Source organism: Lytechinus variegatus, chromosome 5, assembly GCF_018143015.1.
Source record: "Lytechinus variegatus isolate NC3 chromosome 5, Lvar_3.0, whole genome shotgun sequence".
Taxonomy (NCBI): Eukaryota; Metazoa; Echinodermata; class Echinoidea; order Temnopleuroida; family Toxopneustidae; genus Lytechinus; species Lytechinus variegatus.
The window spans coordinates 20,298,600-20,320,541 of NC_054744.1; the positions used below are offsets into that span (position 1 = coordinate 20,298,600).

Genomic DNA, 21,942 nt, shown 5'->3' on the forward strand with positions numbered 1-21,942 from the left:
GACACTGTTGCAGAACTTCCTCCTCAATCAAGTCTCTGATTCCCCAGTCAGGTTCTGTGACAATATTCCTATTTCCCTAGCAGCATCTTCCATGTACTCACAGAGCCAGAACAGAATAAAGCCTTTGACATTGTTGCAAAGCTTCCTCACCATGATATGCAGGAAGACAGCTGGGCAATATGTCACTCTGTTTCATTTGTACCTAGCAATGATAATGACGGGTCTCTCCATTATAGAAAAGATCATGAAATAAAGCCTTTGAGCTGTTGCAAGACTTCTTCATCAATCGAGTCCATGATTTGCTGGAAGACAGTAGGGCCATGCAGTCTCTCACACTGTGACATCTGAAACTTGACGTATTCTGGGAACGACGTGTTGTGGACAGGGTCTTGCCTTGACAGCTGTAACAAATTTTAAAAAACATAAACTGACATGTTTAATATCATTATTATTTCTCCAATATTAAAACAATTCAATAAAAAAAACAAGGAAGCTTATAAATATTTATCACCAGCAAAAAATAAGTAAGGTTAAATACTGACTTAACTCACATATTAAACTACAATTCCTGGAAATAAGAACCATTGTTAATTGTTCCTTCAATCTCATCATAGTGACAACTTTCATTTCCTGCTAACCAATTTAAGTGAATTATAGTTATACAGATTTATAGAATGCAGAAACTATTCATCATAGTGATTTGAGTCTGTCTCAACTCTTTGTAAGATCAATCTGGTTTTCAGATAGATTTGAGTCTATCGCAAGTCTTTGTGAGATCAATCTCATTTTGAGATATTGATTTGAATCTGTCTCAATCCTTCGTGCGACGAGACCAAGATCCCAAGCTTAAGGATGTTTCACAAAGAGGTAAGTATGATTCGAGTCATGCTTAAATGCTGACCTGCACCAGATTTGTACAGCGCAATCTTTTTTATCTATATGCACATCCTTTAGTATGGTTTGATGAATGCAGTGATGCCTTTTATAACAATGATAATACATATGATTTATATAGCATCTTTTCCATTTTGATTAAATGCTAGAAGAGAGCAAACCAAAAAAGTAAAGAGAACAAAGAGAAGTACAAGAAAGGGTAGATTACAAATGAGGAGAAATGTCTGTCTTCAAACCTAGTACCTGCTGGTGAACAAATGCAATTTGAGGTTGCTCTTAAAGGATGTTGCAGAGTCTGAGTGCTTCAGCTCCTGTGGTAGTGAACTCCACAGGGCTGGTCCGGCATGAGCAAAGGCTTGATCGCCCCAAGATTTTTTAGATAGTGGAATATGTAAAAGACTAGATTGTAAAAGACATTTATACTTCACACACCTAGACATTTAAGTGCAACACTTGAAATCTTTGTGAAACCCCTCCCCCTGATCCCCCTTACCTCTCTCATTCTCTTGTCATGCAGGGTGTCATATTCATCTTGAACTTCATCACTATGGTCTTCACTCATGACAAGGAAGCTGCAATAGAAAGGAGAAAAAAAGGAATATAACATCAAAGATGAGGAACCTCATTAGAAAAGAGAATTGAAACAGGATTTTACGAACACACAAAATTTCAGAATTTCCCTGACATTCCCAAACTCTTGCCCGAGTAGAAACTATTATTTTACAAGACTCTTTGGTACAAAAGATATGCCTGCATGCTAGACAGGCCCGAGCCTGGTTTTGTGTAACATATGCTGTTCAATTACAAACACAAAAAATATTAAGGTCATTTAGGAAACATCTGGAATAATTGTTTTCCAGTAATATAAAGAACACAACGAAATAGAAAAATTGCCTGACTTTTGCTTCTTAAAGAAAAAATCATAGAATTTCCCATTTTTCCAGGATTTTCAGAATTTCCCTGATTTTAGGTCTCACATACACAAATAGAAATAAGCCCAACGGTCAATCACTAAGGTTAAGATTTAGTCTTCAATGGGGTTTAGGTTTCAACATGAATATGCATAAATATCTCATGCTTGGCTTAAAATTTCTTTGAAGCAATTCCCCATTCAGTCAAGCTGTTTGAGGGTTCTTGTTGACCTTCTTTTATTTTCCAAATCCCAAATTCCAAATTCATTTTGTAAAACTCATTATGGGTTTTGGGTTGGGCAGTCACAAATGAAAGTAACTTCTATCTGTTGTCATAGGCATAAACATAATGATTATCATACATATTTCACTTTCATCTAGCATTTAATGCATCTGTCTACATAAAATGTTTACAGATGTATTATTACAACAGATGTATTATACCATTCTTAACCCTTTGAACCCGACCGGCCTATCAGTAAAACGCGCATATACCCGATAGGCCGGTATTCCTGCAGCCATGTGACTTCAAAAACATGGATTCTAAATGTCAGGTGATCTTTTAAAAATGATGTCATTTTTCTAGTACGTGTACGAATATGTAGTCGATAATTTCAGTCAAGGTTGGCGATGATTTCGGAGGGATTTAACATAAACAAGTGGAATGCCTCTGGCCGTCTCACCTGCATCACGCGGTTCAATATAGCAGCAGTGCTGACTTTGAATACTACTCTAACTCGCACAAGATGTTCAGTGATACATGGTTACTCTTATGTCCACTTTTTATGAACTAGACCAATAAACTTACAGAGATATGATGGTTATTCAACAAAAAACCCCAACATGGCCAAAGTTCATTGACCTTACATGACCTTTGACCTTGATCATGTGACCTGAAACTCGAACAGGATGTTCAGTGATACTTGATTACTCTTATGTACAAGCTTCATGAATCAGATCCATAAACTTTCAAAGTTATGATGGTAATTCAACAGATACACCCAATTTGGCCAAAGTTCATTGACCTTTGACCTTGGTCATGTGACCTGAAACGCGCACAGGATGTTCAGTGATACTTGATTACTCTAATGTCCAAGTTTAATGAACTAGACCAATAAACTTTCAAAGTTATGATGGTAATTCAACAGATACCCCCGATTCGGCCAAAGTTCATTGACCCTAAATGACCTTTGACCTTAATCATGAGACCTGAAACTTGCACAAAATTTTCAGTGATGCTTGATTACTATTATGTATAAGTTTCATGAATCAGATCCATAAACTTTCAAAGTTATGATGGGAATTCAACAGATATCCCCAATTCGGCCAAAGTTCATTGACCCTAAATGACCTTTGACCTTGGTCATGTGACGTGAAACTCATGCAGGATGTTCAGTGATACTTGATTAACCTTATGTCCAAGTTTCATGAACTAGGTCCATATATTTTCTAAGTTATGATGACATTTCAAAAACTTAACCTCAGGTTAAGATTTCGATGTTGATTCCTCCAACATGGTCTAAGTTCATTGACCCTAATGACCTTTGACCTTGGTCATGTGACATGAAACTCTAATAGGATGTTCAGTAATACTTGATTAACCTTATGGCAAAGTTTTATTAACTAGGTCCATATACTTTCTAAGTTATGACGTCATTTCAAAAACTTAACCTCAGGTTAAGATTTGATGTTGACGCCGCCGCCGTCGGAAAAGCGGCGCCTATAGTCTCACTTTGCTTCGCAGGTGAGACAAAAATGGCCAAAATATGCCACTTTTTTGTGGTTTCTCATGTTGTATGTGAGGTAATACATGGTGAGTCACATGCTTACTATGGGGAAGCAATTGGTATATCTGACTTTGGTGAAAACAGTAATTTTGAGCCCAAAACAGACACTAAAGTTGATATTTCTGTTTGTAGACTAGGTCTACGAGAAGCTAAACAACTTCAGTAGGCTTGGTCCGGGTACTAGCAGGGGGAAGATGCCGTTCGGTCTCGAATCATGGGAGTTTGTGAATGTGGTCGATATGTGCAAATAATTCAGGGTATAGGTCACCGCTGTCTCTATTAATTCAGGGTTCAAAGGGTTAATTCAATTAAATTAATGTAGGGATTCTCACTCTATCTGTTGATCACTCTCTTCTCTGCAAACGTCATGAAGTACTTCAACAATGATGTACATAGTGTCTGGTAACCTTTCAAAGACAGCCCTTGACGAACTGGTCATCAACGCCGCAAACGCTAGACCGGTCAGTTTCCTACGCTCTGCTATGGCCAGTTGGTCCATGCAGTCAACCCAGGTCTGTATGAGGGTGGTCAATAACTCATCGGGCTGGAAGAAGAAGAATGTTGAGTGCATATTAATATCTGCGCTGTCTTACCTACAAGTAAATGTCCATAATGCATGACTCCCAAATGAAAATGACACCTGTGCCCAGTATCATGAAGAGATATTACCAATCCTGCGATTGTAATTAGTGCACGACTCAAAAATAGAAAATGACATCAATGCCCTGTATCATACAAAGAAGCAATCAAATTCTACGATTGATTGCTCATTGATCGTAGAATTTGTGTGCTCTTCTCCATGATACACTTCCTCAACGATAAAATGTGGAATTGTTTATAAAAAGCCTCTTGCAGGTTCCCTTGACAAGGTGCCTATAAGAAGTCAAAACATTAGAAACAGCTCTGTGAAACCCCCTGCGGAATATAATGCAACTCACCGTGGTGTTCCAGCTCTTGGCAATGCCATCAAGGATGGAGAAGAAATAGTCTTGATTCTTAATGATGATCCGAGAGAGAAGAGACACATGCATGGTCATCACCATTGGGTAGGTCTGAAGAATAGAGAAACATCCTTTTTAAACAATAAAATATGTAGCCATGATTCAGTTGAAATGCCATTCACTCATAGAGAAACATCTCTTTTAAATGATAAAATATGTGGCAACGATTCAATTTAAACACAATTCATTATTTAAGAAACGTCTCTTTTCAATGATAAACTATGTAGCAACGATTCAATTAAAGTGCCATTCATTCCCCCCCCCCATCCCCAATCTTTATTATAGGTGCCTGCATGTTTTATTCAACTGATATAAAATTTGTATACATATCTTATCTATACTTCAAAATCTTCTCGAAGCGTTACTCAGTTTTCTGAGTTGTTATATTCACAAAAGTTGGGTAATAATAATAATAATAGCGGCATATTTACCCACAGTAGCCACTTCAGTTTCAAAAACTGTTCTCCCAGCGGGCCCTGCTATTATTACCCTGGCTTTAGCCCGGCTACCTTGATCAGGCGCTTGAGCATTCAAGGAATTTCTTCCTACCGGGTACCCATTCACCTCACCTGGGTCAAGTGCAGCACAATGTGGATAAATTTCTTGCAGAAGGAAATTGCGCCATGGCTGGGATTCGAGCCCACGACCCTCTGTTTCAAAGTCCGAAGACTAATCCACTGGGCCACAACGCTCCACATCGCAATTATCACCATAAGCAGAAACAATCAACCAAAGAAATGAAAATTTCATTGATACAGAAGTAGACACATGCAGGAATGGGGGTGACAATTATCAAGAAGCTATATAGATGACAATGCCTTAATTATCTTACATCTTTATTCAAGATCTCTTCAAACACTGTTGGTAGGTAAGACTCAAAGAGTCGAGGTCCTTCCATTGGGAACACCTTGAAGACCGTCTCAATTGTCTGTAGAATAAATACAGATATGAAGATTTCAATCAATCATCAACAGAAAAAAATTACCCCACTTGAATTCAAAAGCTGTATCTGAGACGATAGTATAGCTGATATTGACACATTATAATGTAATTGATTATATACCATGCACCGGTAATAAAGAGATGTAACACAGCATGCCACGTCTGAAGTAAGTATACCAAATTGGGAATGTGTGATAAAAACTGTTATTGAATAGTCAGAGAAAGTATAACATATTTCATAAAGTGATGTTGACCAAGCTTACAATGAAATATAAAATTTCAAATCAACCTTTTTGAAATGCTGGACTGACAAGAAAGTCCCACCCCCCCCCCCTTACCCTCTACATTGTTATGGAACTATTGTACAGATGAATAGTGCAAGGGACAAAAAAAATCCCTGGGACTTGAAAGACACATGCATAGGACACACAATCATTAACCCGACCTATTAAACCAGAAACACACATTTAATGGGTGAGATACGGCCTTTCTTAAAGTGATGAAATTTTTCAGCATTCACTTCTCACATAGTGATGCTATTGTCGGGCATGGTGTTTCGTGGTGATCGTGAGCTGATTTCCTTTCCTGATCCTCCAAGAAAAATTAGTACATATTTGTGAACTTGAAATATCATTACCTTGAGTACTGCAGCAATACCCTCTGTTCTGAGTTCTGACACTATACCAGTTGTACATGATGCTACAGTTTGCCCATGGCTCTATTGGAAAATAAACAATATTATACACTATGATTATAAAATGCAATTCACAACTGACAATGAAAGCAATCCCAGCATAGCATGAATAATTAACGGTATTAACAAGACATTTGCTCCTGCGACAACTGTTCCTCTGATATTTTCTCTGAAGATATAATATGAAAGTTAGGATTGTGACAGATAAGGCTTTGGTTCATAATAAGGTGAAGTTTAGGATTACAAGAACACCTAGCTTTGGAGTTTGTTGTTTAACTAGATGTGTAGATTTTCGGTAGGAGCTATTGTCGCTGGAGCAAGTGTCATTATAACGCACTGGATAATTATGCATTTTGTAGCATGCATGCTGCCTGTGTCATTCTGTGGGTAATTCCATTTTATAACAAAATTCAGCAAGCACATCATAATTTATTGTCTCAAACATATTTTAGCCAGTAGCTCTGCATCTTTCTGTGACATATTGTAGGGACAATATCATGGATAGTTGGACCTGTACGATCCGTGTCATGAGGCCGATGATGCGTTGGCTTGAATTTGCACACAAGTTTGTTAACATCAATGATGGACTTGGTTTGTAATCTGATTTCATATTTGGGCTAAAGAGTTGTTGACTATGAGTACTGATGAAGTGATGACTTTGCTGTCCAGATAATACTGAAAGTTTTACATGTGTGTGAGGCTGTGATGATGTTTGTCCTTTGCTAGCAAAGACGACCATGTCTTTCATACATTGTGAATATATTTTTGATGACCCATAAGCATACCGTGCCTTTTATTAAATAGGTGTATGTTACCTGCATGAATTGTTCCTTTCCGAGTACTACATATGAACTGATGATTTGCAAGCATGTCTTCAGATTCTCTGTGGCCATTTCTATGATAAAAAAAATACAATCAACAGATAAGTGCAGTTCAATAGAATAATAAAAATAGAACTAGAATTTAATTCGTCATGCGGACGAATTAGGTGGTCTGTCTTTATTATTGCCATCATGATCACTATTACCATGTTCATGCAGATCAATGTGATCTTCATGATGACAACTGAATGTTGATTATGGATAGAATGCTTGTGAAAGACGGGAGATGATAAAGCACTGTAAAAGGGTCTCTTTGATGTATGACAATACATGTGATATGAAAAAAAGTAATTATAATCTGTTTTATCTTGCTAAATTTTAACTTTCGTACCTTTAAATTATCATAAAGGATCTTGTACGAGATGGTAAAAAGAAAAAAAAATGGAAAAAAATCATCTTGTTTACCCCAGGATTCGAACCTGCGCCCCCGAGAAAGCAAGTCAAATGCGTTATCCATTGAGCCAGGATATTCCACATAGAGATTACACGTAAGCAAATTTGAGAATTACAATTCCAATTTTGCAAGCGAAATACGGGCATGATCCCGGCATCTGATCAAAAAATGGAGGGCATATTTTCGAAAGCTTAGAATCTCGGCTACAACATACTAAAAGCTCAGGGAAAACTGACAAGAAACAATGGAGATATAGCTCACGAAATAGAGGAATGTCGAATCTAGTTTTGAGAAAAGGTCATGTCCCATAGAGATTACACGCAAAATACATGTGATATGAAAAAAGTAATTATAATCTGTTTTATCTTGCTAAATTTAAACTTTTATACCTTTAAATTATCATAAAGGATCATGTAAGAAGCGGCAAAAAGAAAAAAAAAGTGAAAAAAAAATTCATCTTCTTCACCCCAGGACTCGAACCCGCGCCCTTTAGAAAGCAGTCAAAGCCACGATATTCCCCATAGAGAATACACGTAAGCAATTTTGAGAATTACAAGTCCAATTTTGCAAGCGAAATACAGGCATGATCCTGGCATCTGATCAAAAAATGGTGGGCACACTCGCGAAAGCTTAGAATCTCAGCTACAACATACTCAAAGCTCAGGGAAAACTGACAAGAAAAAATGGAGATATGGCTCACGAAATAGAGGAATGTCGAATCTAGTTTTGAGAAAAGGTCATGTCCCATAGAGATTACACGCAAAATACATGTGATATGAAAAAAAGTAATTATAATCTGTTTTATCTTGCTAAATTTAAACTTTTATACCTTTAAATTATCATAAAGGATCATGTAAGAAGTGGCAAAAAGAAAAAAAAATTCATCTTGTTCACCCCAGGACTCGAACCCGCGCCCTTTAAGAAGCAGTCAAAGCCACGATATTCCCCATAGAGAATACACGTAAGCAATTTTGAGAATTACAAGTCCAATTTTGCAAGTGAAATACGGGCATGATCTCGGCATCTGATCAAAAAATGAAGGGCACACTTGCGAAAGCTTAGAATCTCAGCTACAACATACTAAAAGCTTAAAGAAAACTGACAAAAAAAAATGGAGATATGGCTCACGAAATAGAGGAATGTCGAATCTGGTTTTGAGAAAAAGTCATGTCCCATAGAGATTACACGCAAAATGAGGAAAAATGACATGCCTCTTTTCATCGCTGTTTTACGCAATGATGCGTTTCTCAAAACGAATATTCATGTCTACTGAGGAGAAAGAGTTCATTCTAAACTACAACATATCGAAATCTGGGCGAAAAACGATCTATATTCGAGAAGTTACAACCAAATTTGCATAAATTTGATGACGTCATTTTTGAAAAAATGAAATTTTTAGTTTAGGCGCCATTTTGATGACGTCATGATATAATTTAGGGACAATGGTGACATGAAATCAAATCTACAACTCATACTCTATCGATATATGAAAAAAAAATTGGGGGTCAATGGACTATTTAAAGAGCTACAGTGAATTTTCAATAGGCATGTTTTTGCCCATATATGGCCTATAGTGAGAGCTCGCGCGCACACGTGCTGCAAACTTTAACGGGTGTTAATTTCGTTATTATTTGTCATAGAGAGCTAAATAGGGTATCAAATTGCTCAGAATTATATTATCAATGCAATGATGTAAAAAAAACGGTGTTTTTGCACTGTGTTAAGGTGTTACGCGAGGAAAACGCGCGCACATACGTGCGCGCGCGCAAATTTTTGAAATGCTTAAAATGACCTGAAACGTACTCTCGTTCGGTCAAAAAATGATTTTGAGCATTTTGAAATTTTGACGCGCGCGTCGTGACCTCCAGGTGACCTTTGATGACATGACCTGATGACCCTTGACCTGAAGTTGATGTGATGTTAATTTGATTGATTTTTGATAATTGATAATGGAAATATGATTGATAATGTGATTTTACAAAATGGCGCCTAGATGACGTCATCATGACCTGATGACCTTGAAAAGCTTATTTTGACGTGTCCATGACAGATCCTATAAATGACATGAAATTCAATGAAATTGATAAAGTCCATTTTGAGATAACTTGGCGACAAGAAAATCCGTAAAAATAAAGAAATAAATAAAGTAAGAAAGAAATAAAAAGAAAATTCTGACAAAATTAAGAGGTGATCTGTCAAAGACAGACCACCTAATTATGTAAAAGTGATGTTTTTGGTTTAAAAAAATAATCGACAATGGATCCTTGCACATAAAAAGAAGAGTACAACTTGGAAACAACATATATTATCCCTTCACTGTGATATCCTCTTGGGTACGCACATTTGATAGGCTCAGGATCCAGGTCGGGCAGAGGTGTCTGGAGTTGGACAAGGATAGGGGAAACTTTGGCGGGAATTAATACTCCAGAGCTTTGGTCTGCCTATATCTAAGGTCACCAATGCATGCATAAATGAACGGTTAAGACCACTCTCTTGGCTGGGAGACTTTTAAGAGCAGTGAGAAGGTGATATCCCAACTTTGGCAGTTCAAAAGAATTGCATCGGCCTTATTCTTTAAGGGACAGGGGTATGTATGACAAGACCACAAGAATAAAATTTTCACTCATCAGTGCAACTTCTTCTTAGTCTTTAAATGAAACAATTGGAATTATAAGATGAATATGTGGATCCTAATCAAATGATTGTTTGACTTGAGAGTAGATCATGTGCCATGCATCATTTCTACTGCTATGTCAAGCATGCATTTTTTTTCCAAGCAAGCAATAAGGTGCATTTGATAACCTCAGACAATTACTTAAGTTATCTCATGCGCTTATTTGACCCAACACACTTCGAGCCTCACTTTATTTGTATACTATTGCACAGACAGTGAAGCATAAGCTTCTTATTTTTCTTATTTTTGTTGATCAAACTTCAGCACTGTGTGAATAAAATAATATCAGATCACAATCTCTGTCAACTTGTTTGATATATTATACTCACCCAGTACTTCTGGCATGTTAGAGAAGAGTTGAAGGAGTTCTGGTGTCATAGCAGGAGCATTCTGTATCGTATCATACCTACAAGATCAAAGTCAACAGACATTAAATAGCTCAACATAATGTAATCAAGCATAGCAATAACATGTGATAGGGAGTTGGAAAAAGAATACTAGTAAATCTTCCAAATACGTAAATAAATCTTGAAGTGCTTAGATATGTACAATGTATATGTATGTCTTAAGCACATAATAAATACCTAGATTATTATTATTACACAAATTTTGTTCAATCAATTATCAGCAGAGCCAAAAATCACAGAGAAGGGATAGGAATGGTGTTTCAAAAACCAGTTGTGAATGAAAGACATTGGTCATGTAATTTGGGATTTGCACCACTGCACAAATATCAATGAAATTACGTGTTAGATAACAAGCTCATACTAACATTGCATAGCCCCCTGTGGGATAATTTGCCCCCCCCCCCCCCCCCCGATCTCAGCTTTTAATTGTGTGATCAAAAATGGTAGTTTGTTTTACTATTTTAATTTATTATTTCATTCAATAGGCATAAAAACAGGATTTGTCTGTTAGTCTTTAATAAGGTTAAAATAAAAATGCAAAAGTTTGGTCTGCATAAATATAAGTATTAATATCCTAAAAAGAATAACATGAACACACACTAAATCGTTTTCCATATCTATTTTTCCCCTTTTCATATTCATTGTTAAGGAAAAAGGGTGTCTGAAAATTGAAAAGTTCAGACAAATGATAGCTGGATAAGTGAGGGTTTGGCATCAATCTACTTGTATATTTTTATCTGAAAATATTGAGGGAAGTGACATACTACTACTAATAATAGGCATTTGTATAACGCCATCTATCTAGAAATAATCTATACCAAGGCGCGTTGTTCTTATTATAACCCAGGCTTTACCTCGAGCTGCCATTCAGCGCTCATGCATTCAAGGAAATAATCCTGCCGGGTACCCATTCACCTCATCTAGGTCGAGTGCAGCACAGTGTGGATAAATTTCTTGCTGAAGGAAGACACGCCATGGCTAGGATTCGAACCTACGACCCTCTTTTCAAAAGGCGGAAGTCAGACCCACTAGACCACGACGGGCCCAGACTGGGTGAGGTACAGTACTTACCACAAGTCCACACCATCTTCCATCAGATATACATGAGGAGGCTTTGAGGTGTCAGTACTGATTTTGATGACAGGTAGGAGGAAGGGATAGAGGGTGGTACTGTGTGGTCCTAAGCCCTGTAAAAGAACACACACAGAGATATTCACTACAGCCGAGGGTGTTTCACAAATCAAGCATATACCGTGCAATTAATTGCAAATTTGCAATTGATTGCTAATCTGCTCCATGAAACAAGGAGTGTAATCTGATTTGCTATAGTTAAAAGTGATCAACTGTAAAATTGCAACAGAATATTTGCGATTGATTGCAAATAACTTCTTGCAACACCCCCTATTGTAGAAAATTTAATCATTAAATTGCTAAATCTTAGAATGATAACACAAATCATATAAACTACATAACCATTGCATTGACATTCATGTATTAAACATACAGATGCTATAAAACCAAAATGCTACAATAATCCTAATTTGTATAATGTGATGAACAGCAATCAGAGATCAAGACAGATACAAGTTGTAAGAATAAAACAAATTTGAAAATGTGCTCTACCAAATTCTCTTACAAGAGGGGTAATTACTGGGCAACTTTGGTAGGGAAGGGGGTAAAATTTCACCCCTTGTAAGATCTCTTACCTGAACAAGATGAATGAGCGTCGAGAGGATGACGCATCGAAGCATGTTATGCTCTGCGGAGTCCTCCCACAGGAGGGGTAAGTACTGGGCAAGATTATTTGAGAAGGGGCGAATCTCTGGCCCCACCCTTTCAATGATGAAAGACATCACATGAAGAATGCTCATCTGAAAGAAACAGAATAACCACGGTCATTTGGTAATGAAAAGAATAAGTTAAAAGGATAGATCTAACAAAATTGTGGATTCCCAAAGCAAACCATACCAAAGGCAGCATTCCCATAACCCTTTGAACCCAAACAGCCAGAAAACCAGCTTCACCATGAACATGCACACTTTTTACCCCAAAAGCCGGAACTTTAACTGCACATTAATGAAAAAGAATTTTCTTGGAAATTTTCATGATTTTGGCAGCGCTTGTTTTCCAAAGATTCCATTACATACCTGCGAAGCATAAATTCTAAGATACCAAGTTAGAATTATCGAGTGGAGGCATTGCACTTACCTTTGTATCACATTCTGATACATCTTGTAGAAGTTGAAAGAGCATAGAAAAACTGGAATCTAGATACTGGGAAAATAATTTAAAAAAAAGATACATATATGTTTTATTATACTGAATGACACCTTTATATCTTGCATTCGTTTATACTGTTAAAAGAAAAATCTGAAATACACATTTTTACAAATAATATAAAAAAACTTTCAGATGTTCTCCTTAAGCAATCGTAAAAAAAGAAATACAATGATGCTGACTTTTAAAAGTACCTATCTAAAAATAAGCATTCATGATATATGAATAGATTAATCTAAAAAATAATTACCGTTACTTAGAAAGAAATATGGAAGTGTCTGTTCAGTGTACAAGGACTGAAAAAAATTGCTATACATCTCTCATTATAATGTGATCATGTAATTTATTATATTCAGGTAGCTCTCATAAAGCTAGATGATCTCATGTAATAAACTGTGCATGATTCAGTAATGCACAGTGCAACAAGAACCTTCATATTTTCTTAAAAACATACCATTTCACATTTTTTTAAAGATGTTAATTAAATTCTGCTAACTTACTGGCAGGAAGGCTTCTGTCTTGAATTCAAAATCATCTACAGGTGCACTAGGTCGGTCAAGGAACAGAGCAAAAATGATTTTAAAAATCTTTTTCTCTCTTATTGGTACTTTCTCATTACATCTATCATTCAAAGTAAACAAAAATAGCCAACTCATTTGATTTCTACATTGATATATATATATATATATGCACGGAAATTACATACTGTAATCTACATGTGATTGCTCTATCATGTCTAAAGACTGTTAGAGAATTCATTTAACAATGGGTTAAAAGAAATTTTCCATCAAACTGGCAGAATGATTAAAGACCAATAGATATTATCTCATTGCTACTAAATTATTCTCCTCACCTTGCATGATAAAGTCATTATCTTACTATATCTGAAATTAACTGAATAAACAGGACAGCACAATTCGCTGAACCCTAAATATGCAGGTATGTTACAGGGATTTTCATGGCATTTCACATAGTTTTTGCAGTCATTGAATTGAAGGTTTTCAAATGGGCACAACTGGTTCATATTGGTATCCTAATCAAAATAACTTTAGAAATAATCTACTCTTAGCTTGAGACAGGCTGACTTTAAAAAGGATATCAGTCTTGAGAGCTTGAGCGGCGGATATCCTGACCACCAGATCTTCGTCCGATGAGAGGAGGGGTAAGACTGCTTCGTAGAATGTAGGATGAAGAGAGGGGGATAGCTTTACCCCTATCCACTGACCAACTAACCAGATTACTCTTCTTCTGATTACCTTGTATCTAGAGAAATGATTATGAAAGGAAAGAAAAAGTTGTGTTCAAAAGTCAGTGAACCTCGCCACAATATGCACTCCTTCATGTTGAATGCAGACAACACTGGAATGTTCGGCAAGTCTAAAGAAACAAACTTTACTGAATGTCATTTGACTATCATATTTTTTGCAAGAGGAATTACACATCTGGGGCCCGTTGCAGAAAGAGTTGCGTTTAAACACAAGCCAAAAAATCAATTGCAAGTCCCATATGCGCACTGTTCACTGGTTGAAAATGAAGTTGCGCATGATTTTTAGAGTTGCGATTGATTGCAACTCTTTCTGCAACGGGCCCCTGGATACATTGCTTATTCTTGTCTCTAGGATGCTTACCTTGGATGTTTGTTTTGAAGTTCTTTAATGAGATGGGAGGTGAACCACTGATCAAAGTCAACATCATCAAAAAGCTCAAAGGCTGCCTGACCTATCGCATTGTACACTATGAGGATGAAAATACAAAACACATGACAGCAAAATGAATATAATAAAACAGCTTCAATACAGCATGACATATCACTCAGTGCAATAAGTGTAAGTTTGAACATACAACATGCATGAAATATAAATCAGCACTGTCAAAATAATACTCAAATGCTGCCTGACTCAAATACTGTACACTGTTGAATATTCAAAAAGCAATAAATTACATGTAATATCAACATCAAACACTTTACAGATTACTTTTGTTCAACTACAAAGAGTAAATGATTTTCATCTCTGTTAACCCTGCAAAAAACTCTACCCAACAGAATCCAATGGCTAGACTCTAGGGCTAGGTTTTCATTCAAGACTAATTAATATTTATTATTAACCGTATCAGACATCTGAGCAGGGCAACTTTAATACATTATTGCTTGTCTATGGTTGTGATCAAATGGTCGGTCAATAAGTTTCCAATTTTATTGCCCGCTCAGGAAAGTCAATGAGAAAATGCGTGGAAATGTAGCGGGCAATAAGGCAGAGCTAACATCCGGGTATTCTACGTGTTTTTGTACGTGTCCTTAACTCTTCATGCGTTACATTCGCATTATTGCACATCCGTAGGCGTGTTTCGTTCGCATTTTTGCACAACCACACATTTCCCATAGACGTCCCCTGTCCCATTGTTTTTCGAACAATTGCATACCGTACATGTGTACCGATCGACAGATTATCGCAGTTTACAAATTACAGAATCGTTGAGTTTTCCCCAAAAATCAATACATCTTGATCACAGCCAGGAAGTTCATTGAAAAAGGAGAGGATAAAATCAATAAAATCCTCCTCACAAACAATAACATGGCCAGGTTTTATTGTTAGGAGTCTGTGACTCATGGCACGAATGTGAATGAGACCCTAAAATAATGCAACACACACGGGGTGCACAGGTGAACGCATGAAGAGTTAAACCGCGCAGTGCTTTACGTCACAATGTTAATCAAGTTGAGACAACGCTGGATACTGCCTCCCCTGGCCAGGGACGCGTCATTGCAATTACGTCATAATGGTTAAGTTCAGAGGCTCAGTCTGCTCCACAGGACAAATTAGATTCCCATTCTTCAACTCTAAAATATCTCAATTTTAATGATTTTGCTCTAGATGTCTGATTTTGTTAATAATAGCGATATTGACTGGCCTGGGGGCGAAAGGACATATATTGCCCTCACTAAATTGATGACGCCCTCGTCTACAACTATATGAATCTTGTTTGGGCAATATATGTTGTATCGCCCCGAGGCCAGTCACTATTGCTTTATCATTATTATGATTTTGTAAGAAACACTTACCAGCTTCCTTTTGTAAAAGCACCTGCATGTCTTCTGTATCACAGGCATCTAGACAGTACAAAGCAGTTTGGGAGAAAAGTCATTATTCAAAATTTTATATTTATTCTAAAGCATGATGTCTCTTCTCATTTAATCATTTCATTCCTATTGACTAATGGGGCATTGCAAAAAAATGCAGTCCTTCGCAAGTCAATTTTGGATTAAAAAAAATCATTCACAGGTCAAGCAATTAATTACAAATTTGCACTTCATTGCTAAACTGCTGCTTGCAACAAGCAGTAAAATTTAATTTGCTCTAGTTACAAATGATATATCGATTGCGAGTCTGCATCAGAAAATTGCCATTGATCGCAAACATTATCTTGCAACACCCCCTCATGGCATAAATTAATTAAGTTATATTTCATTAAACTGTTGTCCATAAGAAAGAATAAACCTCAGCAGTTCGATTGCACGACAGTTGCATAAGAATTTTTACCAGGCAACATGAACAACTGAAAAAACTACATACTTACGAAACGTAAATATTGTATCATTAGATGGAAAAGGAGGTCACTATTAATATCTGTGTCTCAGTACACTAGAACTTTCTATTAAACCTTAACTATTACTGCATGTTTTAAGGGTTGTTGAGGACGTTCGACAGAAATTGACTTTGAGAAACTACAATCCTGGTTCCATGAGCACAGGGTTATTAAAATGAAAACTAGGGTTTGATTTACAGATCATGCTAATAATAAAATTCCTTGTAGACATTTGAATGAGAATCTACATATTACAGTTCTGAAAGAGACAGACAGGACTAAGAATATGATATTTGCTCAAATAATTGAGAGAAAAATTATCAATATTTTGCTGGGATTTTTTCCCCCCAACACTACAAGTGTTCCAATAGAATAATGACTAAAACATCATTCATTCATAATAGATGATTACAAAACTTCACAGACTGATGTGCATTTTCAAATACAATATTATGCATGTACAAAGGGAAGGTATCCAATATGTGGAAAAAGAATATGAAAGTTAGTATATATCACAGCCCTCTGAAGACAAAAATAGAAAAAATGTATCATAATTTACCTTGAACTTTCTGAACCATCTGAATGAGAACTGGGATGAAAACTGGTTTGTTGGCATGGAAAAGGGTGATGAATAAAGTCTCTGTGCAAGGCTGAGAAATATAACACAGTGGAAAAATATTATTTTGATTTATATGAATCATAGATAGATCCTTGTGATTTGCCCATTTTGCACTGAAGTCATCAACCATGCAATTTTGGATCCATACTATTTTGTCCATTGCCCTCGCCCACCGAGACTGCAGCTGCATGCACCAGCAGTGCGCATGTTGTAATGATGTAACAATCAACAGACTGAACTCGCACTGCATGAGCATGTTTTGCATCGAAATTCATAAATTTCATGAAAAAAAAAACAATTTTTAGGAGTCATATAAACCAAATAATTATTTTTTTCCTTTGTGCAATGAACAGACTACTTCAATGATTTTTTCTGTCCATTGCACTCATAAACATTCATTATTTGTATAATACCAAGCATCCCCAAAAAGTTTATAATATTAAAATGGCCCCAAAATAAAAAGAAACATTTGGGGGGGTATATACACAGCTAGTTCATAATCTCTTCTTTCTTGACACTTTAAAAAGTACTAATTCATGCAAGGGCGCTCACTTCTCACTTTTGTAAAAGGTATGAAAAATCAGGTTGCACAGTAATTCCCACTAAGTTTTGTAAAAGGTGAAAATTTCCAAGATCATAAAAATTGAGAATGGTATGAATGGTATGATTTATGATATGAATGTCTGTTTCCTGGGTGACTTTTATGGAATATGCAATCAAAATTTAATGGATAAGTGATATTATGATATTATTTCAGAAATTTTGGTGTGCCATAAATTGCACAGTATAAGAAGGCTTTACATAAATGTGCTATGATGTGTACTAAAGAAAAGAAAGTTATTAGCAAATATTTAGAGATTACCGGTAGTTATGTACATAGTAACCTGTTTAATTCTGAAAAATAAAGAATCCTTTGAAAGGAGTTTTAAAAAAATATTTACCCTTAAGCTGAATTTCCATGATTCACCACTCTCATCTGCCACAAAGCCTTCAGGGTCAGATTCCCAAAGTTCTAGATCCTATAAAAAGAAAATTAAAAGTAACAGTTAACTGTGTTTAAGTCCCTGTACTGAACACTCAATATAAACAGGGCCCTTGCCTGGCTGCCCAGCTCTGTAAGTAACTCTATATGGTTGGACTGAAACCAACTTTACTGTAATGAAGCATGAAATCTGTCACCATTTTAAAAATAATATATGGTAATGATACAATGCTTCACAATAATAATCTCAAATAAAATTTGTACAGTGCTTAATGCAATGTTTCTGTTTCTAAATGCTGCATACTATTACCCTGGCTTTAGCATGGCTACCCTGATCGGACACTCGAGCATTCAAGAATTCCTTCCTTTGGGGTACCCATTTACTACACCTGGGTGGAGAATGGCATATGTAGATAAATGCCTTGCCAAAGGAGGTAGGTGCTGCAGTGGGATTTGAACCCTGAATATTTTAGTTCAAAGTCCAGAGACTTATCCACAGAGCCATGGCACCTCTACAATAACTTAGTAAAGTTGTTTATTGGTAATTATTTTTCCTGACTGTTATGCATGATTGGTAGATCATAAGCAAAATAGAGGACCGATTACTTGAGGTCATATCAGAGAGTCCCAGTAGGGATTATCATAGTTATCTCCTTTTTATGAAAGGGCAGTGGCATATCAACTTGGTTTCAACTCCAGTTTGCACTGATGTTAATGTTAACTGACAAAATTAGAGCGTGACATGTGCAGCCCTCATGTAAAACCATTACAGTAATCTTCACCTGAACTCACACATCTGACAAACTGAGGCCATATGACATTGAACTACATATTTGCCACACTCAACCCAGGTGAAGGAAATGGGTAACAAGATGGAATTTGTTTCTTGAAATGCTTAAGCACCTTAATGGTACAGTGCAGCTATGCTCAAGCCAGGGTAATAATACTTGAGGGCCAGGAGTGTCATATCTGAAAGACATAAAGTACTATATAATGATCCACCATTATCAATATAATTATTTCATGGTCCCCAAAGTAATGCTGACACACCAGTCACTTCGCTTACCTCTTGTCCTAAAGGAAAGTACTGCATAATCAGCCTTTGGCATATCTCTGTGACAATGCTCTCAGTGAAGAATCCCTTCATTGCCTGTGTATAAAAGTAAAGAAAGGAACATTCAATAGATGTGTACAATAAGCCTATTCACAATTGTAAACTGCGCATGAACAGAAAAGGGTCATTTGAGATAAACCATGAAGGTGGCTTTCAAATTCACCAACATAAGCATTTGTGATTTGATGATTTTTCATGTATTCCTTTCAAAATATTCATTTTATCACATCCAAGCTGGAGAGTAGTAAATAGAGCCTTCCTAATCACTGGTATTTGACAGAAGCCTAAACAATAGTAAAATGTGCCAAAGGCAGGCAATAAAACAGATTTCCAAACTTTATCTCTGATGTACTATTCTAGTCACCTGGTCTATACAATGCCTTTTGTTCTTAGAATTTGAATACTCTACCAGTAAAGCTTACGCAACATCTAGATAGTACTTATCCTAATGAAAAATCACAAAGGTCATTTGAGAAAAGTTGATCATGAGCTAACCGTGAACTGGCTCATACAAATCATCATTCGTAAAATCTTTAAAACTATATACATCCCTGTTGTAAAATTATAAATCGGAACTTCTGTGATGATAAATTATGCAAGGTGTCAATGGGATGCAACCATCATCGTGAGGTGCTTGAATGAGGTTGTGCCCAGTCTTACAGACATCTCTGAGACCCCCAGCCAGCAAAACTTGAAGAATTCTTGTTATAGCAATATCCCATTGTGTTTTGTGTTCGAGTATGTAATTGGTGCTCGACATAACTCAGTGATTTCATAGTCAGTTTGGATTGTTGATTTATATATATAAATATAATTATACATGATTTGAACTGAGGGTAAATGAATAGTAATCTTTTATGATATTAGACATGTCTCTTTACAAAAACATGGGCTATGGGAATAAAGGAATCTGTTTCAAGGTTCATTTCATTATCATCCCCCAAAGACCTCCAACAGTTATCAATTTATATGCATGAATGAACCAACTTATGATTATTTATCATGATGTCAAAGAAAATGTTCTAAAATGCAATCATTTGAAATAAGACAAGTGCAAAGTGAGAAGCTTTTGGTTGGCTTTTCATGCTTACACCCACTGTCTGCTTCATTTATCTGTCAATTATGTGGTATATAACTGTCCATATCATTGTAATTTTTAAAAATGTTAATGTCCAAATATTCTTATGTGTATTATCTTTGTAATATTTCTTATACACACACTGAATTTGAAAAACATGAAATGACCAAAAAGAGAAAATTTTATGGAAATGGGAATGGTATTAATGGAGAAGGTTAAGAACCCAGGGTTGCTGAAGATTATAATTGCAAGAGCCAGGTGATATGGCATCAATACCCCTTTCCAATCAGGATCACAATTTTTATCAGTCTACACAGCTCATTCTTAGTGCTGAATTCTAGTGCTGGTGAAGTGTTCATACATCAAGCTTTGGGGTTTCCAAACAATTGGCCTTGCAAAAAACGATCTCAATTGGAAAAGGGTATAAGAGAGAGAGTAATTTTGTAACAGATAAAACAGCCTTCCTACCCCTTCAGCCTTGACGGTCACAGGATCCGGCTCCTCATCTGGACCGGTCCGTTCCTTGTACTTCTCACACCGGACGATCGCTTTGATGAGGTTCATGCACTGAACCTGGAAGCGTTCAAACAAGAGGTGTCTGTTCTCATCAGAGAACACGCAGGATGTGCATAGTTCCAAGGAGCTGCTGATGAAATCAATGTAGGCCAGAGGAAAGCTCTCCTGACAGTCAATTAGCTGAAAAGATGTAAAACAAAATTTAGAAAATCTTCCTTCTTATTCGATCCAAAGGTATTCATCAGTGTCCAAATAATAATGTAAAGGAAAGTCTTCATTACTCTCAAATGGACATATATCCAGAGGTGGCACTAAAGTGCAAGCAGGGGCAACTGGCCCCTGTAAATATCTGAAGTAGTGGGGGATGTAAAAAAAGGAGAAAACAGAAATGAAAAGGTCAAAAGAAGAAATAAAACAAACAAATGGAGGTCAGGGTCATGCCCAGGGTTGTGTAACTCTATATTACCCGTTATTCAATATAAAAAACTTGGCATCCCACTTACGGTCATGTTGCACCTCACCCCCTTCCTATCAAAATAGAATGCTGGTAGTAATAATTATCATATATTGAAATGGACTTACAATTTTTGTGTGCAAAATTGCCATTTTCTCCAATTTCTCCCGGAGTGTGTGATTAGCTGGAAGCCGTACTCCTGAAATATGGAAAGACATGAAACATCAAGTGAGATGTTATAACATCTTGCAACAGTTTGTAATGAACTGAGCTGCTTATAATCAGCATAGACCTGACAGATGAAAATAAGTAAATTGGGTACTTACTCATTTCTAAGAAGGAACGTATCCTCTGGAAAATCAACTGAATCAGCATCTGAAATTGTTAAAAAGAGAAAAGGTACATTGATTAATGTAAGCATGCTACATTATCTTCACTTGAAAATTCTACTAATAAATATAAACAAACCCAAGCAGAGGGGTGTTATAATAAGCTGCTTATATGTTAGGAATCAGCAAATGCATAACTGCTATAAATTAACTGGTGTCCTGTTTTTGTACTTTGAAGTGTGCCTTAGTTTTTCTAACACCCAGATAAATTTTGGCAAATAAATGAATTCTGCATTCAAATGCTTGTTGCACTGTACATTTTAAACTTAAGGATTGATATAATTTCAAGTATTATTACACCTCATACACTCCTTGTAAATATTTGTAAATAGTTGTGGAACAT

At 36.4% G+C, this 21,942-nt stretch overlaps 1 protein-coding gene across 2 annotated transcripts in view; it reads right to left on the reverse strand.

The window, feature by feature from the left end:
* LOC121415683 (importin-11-like) overlaps positions 1 to 21,942 on the reverse strand; it is a 31,063-nt gene continuing 9,121 nt past the window's right edge. For both annotated transcript variants that reach the window (XM_041608986.1, XM_041608987.1), the window contains exons 7-27: positions 21,537 to 21,585; positions 21,339 to 21,409; positions 20,709 to 20,936; positions 19,115 to 19,198; positions 18,008 to 18,085; positions 17,007 to 17,097; positions 15,924 to 15,971; positions 14,491 to 14,596; positions 13,962 to 14,125; positions 13,363 to 13,403; positions 12,794 to 12,859; positions 12,292 to 12,456; positions 11,657 to 11,772; positions 10,508 to 10,584; positions 7,045 to 7,124; positions 6,173 to 6,253; positions 5,426 to 5,521; positions 4,531 to 4,644; positions 3,925 to 4,136; positions 1,388 to 1,466; positions 1 to 401 (exon numbers count right to left, since the gene is read on the reverse strand). In XM_041608986.1, the coding sequence (XP_041464920.1) occupies positions 243 to 401; positions 1,388 to 1,466; positions 3,925 to 4,136; positions 4,531 to 4,644; positions 5,426 to 5,521; positions 6,173 to 6,253; positions 7,045 to 7,124; positions 10,508 to 10,584; positions 11,657 to 11,772; positions 12,292 to 12,456; positions 12,794 to 12,859; positions 13,363 to 13,403; positions 13,962 to 14,125; positions 14,491 to 14,596; positions 15,924 to 15,971; positions 17,007 to 17,097; positions 18,008 to 18,085; positions 19,115 to 19,198; positions 20,709 to 20,936; positions 21,339 to 21,409; positions 21,537 to 21,585 (2,205 nt within the window). In that variant the 3' untranslated portion in view covers positions 1 to 242. The remainder of the gene's footprint in view (positions 402 to 1,387; positions 1,467 to 3,924; positions 4,137 to 4,530; positions 4,645 to 5,425; positions 5,522 to 6,172; positions 6,254 to 7,044; positions 7,125 to 10,507; positions 10,585 to 11,656; positions 11,773 to 12,291; positions 12,457 to 12,793; positions 12,860 to 13,362; positions 13,404 to 13,961; positions 14,126 to 14,490; positions 14,597 to 15,923; positions 15,972 to 17,006; positions 17,098 to 18,007; positions 18,086 to 19,114; positions 19,199 to 20,708; positions 20,937 to 21,338; positions 21,410 to 21,536; positions 21,586 to 21,942) is intronic.